This window comes from Protobothrops mucrosquamatus, unplaced genomic scaffold (genome assembly GCF_001527695.2).
Source record: "Protobothrops mucrosquamatus isolate PMUCROS unplaced genomic scaffold, P.Mucros_1.0 scaffold1180, whole genome shotgun sequence".
Lineage (NCBI taxonomy): Eukaryota > Metazoa > Chordata > Lepidosauria > Squamata > Viperidae > Protobothrops > Protobothrops mucrosquamatus.
The window spans coordinates 105,671-108,478 of NW_015387393.1; the positions used below are offsets into that span (position 1 = coordinate 105,671).

Genomic DNA, 2,808 nt, shown 5'->3' on the forward strand with positions numbered 1-2,808 from the left:
AAACTGCATTTAAAGTTAATCATTCACATCATAATCAGTAGCTGAAAATGTATTTTAACTATTAATGCCAATGATTCAATTAATTTTTCACTTTCCAGTACCAGATTGAATTTCACTGAACTTGCTGATTTTTTCTTCTCTCAATAGACAAGCTAGTCTCAATGAAGCAGCTGAAAAATATTACAAAATGGCAGCTGAGCTAAGACCTAATGTAAGTACTTTCTTAAAGAAAATACATTATAGAGATCTTGAGAGTTATAACAGAGAGAAAACCAATACATTCGGAAGAATTATTATAATAATGCTTTGGTCTGTAAGCATTTTTAAAAGTAACCCACAGCAGCACTCTAATTAACCTTAACATTTATCAACTAATTATTGTAGATAATTATGTTGATAAAATTATTATATATGCATGCTTTTTTCCCTTTCATTTGTACATTTTAAATTTGGGTTCTTTATCACACTGTGAAGGCTAACTTTTCTCATTTCAAAAAGTGATGGTGAAACTGTTTCATTATCAGTTGTTCCTTTCTGGAATGAGATGATCACAAAAGTAAAAGGTTTGACAGATACATTTTTGACTGTCCCCAACATGACGCCTCAAATCTACTCCAGAAGATTTCCTGAAGAATTTGGCAGTGTGCATGAGGAGAGGCATTAAGAGTCAGTTTTGCATAAAGATTTCTCCTGATGATCAAATTCATAGAAGGGTAAGAAAAGAAACAGTGCATTGCTGTCTAAATTTTAAAACTGGGAAGGTTGAAAGATATTCAGCTTTTTAATTATTTTTTCTTTCTTTTTTGTATCTCGGTATTGTTTTTCTTTATTCTATTTACATATTAAAAGCAGCAAAAATAATAAAAGACAAGGATTGTAGAATCATCATGGACCTAGAAAGGACTTTGAAGTCTTCTAATATAATTCCATGCCTGGGCAGAATTCTCAGATTAGCCCAGATAAATGGCTGATTGAGCAGCCATAACTTCAAGAGGCAGGCTGTTCCATAGCTTAATAGCTCTAATAGTCAGAAAAGTTCAATCTCGATCACTTTCCTTTCAGCCAACCCACTGAAGTTTGTATTATCTTAAGTACTACAAGGAATGAATATACAACTTCTTTTGACAGCTCTTCAAGTATTTAAAAACTACTTTCATGTTTCTACTAAGCCTTTGCTTCTTTAGGCTAAATATACCCAGATTTTTTTAAAATTCCTACATGTAAAGGAAATCACTCTGCTTAGAGATTATAACTTAATTCCTGATTATAGACTTCTCCAGTTGTTAAAACAGCTTAGTTATCACAATGGATAGTATATCTGAATATATTCATGTCCAATATATTATCTTATTAATGTGGTGTTATATGATCAATCAAGATGTTATGTACTTTAAACATGCAAATAAGAGTAATTTTTTACTATAAGCATTCAAATAGTTTCATTTTGCAAAACCAGAGACTGTGCTTTCAAATGAAATCCTGTGTTGGAAGAAACAATATTTCTATAAAGATAGAACATTCAGGAATTGTGTTTGATGTCTGAACTTTTTTTAAGAAAAAGCTATTATCTTAAAAGAAGGCTGCTGAAATTAATCACACATATGTTCTTAAAAAGTATAAGCACTTTGAAGTATAACTCTGAAGTGTCAAATAAAAGCTGAACAGATCATAGATTTTTAAGTCCCAACCATGACCTACATGTCATGACCTACATCACACAATCTAACTAGTCTCATATCAGGCCTGTCAAACTTGTACAGTTTTTAAGCCCTATATCTTCATCAGCTTGTCAAATGCAGCTGTTTGTGCTCTATCCATTCAGAAAGATTTGATTAACTATTACATGTATATTAGCATAAGAGCACATGCATACATGCAAACACCCATAATAAAAGGCCTGGATATGCCTTTAGGCAAAACAAGTGCAGTTCCATGGCATAATTTTATGAGGGATGGAAAGTATTTATAGCTTGTGGGTTCTATGTATGTAAATGGCTTCTATATCTCTAATCCATAATATTTTGTTCAGAAGTCTACCAAATAAAGCAAACTGCTGGTACAAGCAAAACATCTCTGCCATACATGGTATTTAGCTCAACAAGGAAACTTTACTTATGTCCCAACTTTCTGGAACATATTACCAAGAAACTATGTTATTTTAATAACTATTTAATTAGAAACACATTCTGGTCCTTCTAATAACAATCATGTGTTTTCATAAATTATACCACCATGTAGTTTGTTACCAACCTGTTGTGCTTCTTTCTAACTAAGAATACTTTATTCTTTACTACGGTATAAGATGATGCAATGAAATAATGTAGCCATGCAGAACTGGCTTAAACAACTTGGATTCCATTTGCACAAGGTTAAAATATCAGCTTAAGATCAGGAGAATCAAGGTTCAAGTCCAACCCCAGTCATTAAGCTCATGTATAGCCATGAGTCAATCATTATGCTTGAAATAAAAAAAACAAACTATTTATTCTGAATCTCAGTTTGATATGTGATTATTAATAAATAAGCTTCTCATATCTGCATTAACTCTTGATTGGTACTTGGGGAAGCTCATGTTCAAATGCAATAATAACTATGAAAGTTTATTAGTAACCGGGATACCTTCGAGACCGCCTTCTGCCACAGATTACCTCCCATCGGCCTGTACGCTCCCACAGGGTGGGTCTCCTCAGGGTGCCGTCGGCCAGACAGTGCCGGCTGGCGACCCCAAGGGGGAGGGCCTTCTCTGTGGGAGCTCCCACCCTCTGGAATGAGCTGCCCCCAGAGATCAGGGTGATCCCTGATCTCCCT

General features: G+C 34.2%; 1 protein-coding gene across 1 annotated transcript in view; it reads left to right on the forward strand.

Moving 5' to 3' along the window:
- The window catches only part of TMTC2 (transmembrane and tetratricopeptide repeat containing 2), a 111,804-nt gene that overhangs the window by 84,688 nt on the left and 24,308 nt on the right, over positions 1-2,808 (forward strand). Inside the window, exon 11 of the mRNA XM_015820778.1 lies at positions 148-211. Coding sequence (XP_015676264.1) covers positions 148-211 — 64 coding nt within the window. The remainder of the gene's footprint in view (positions 1-147; positions 212-2,808) is intronic.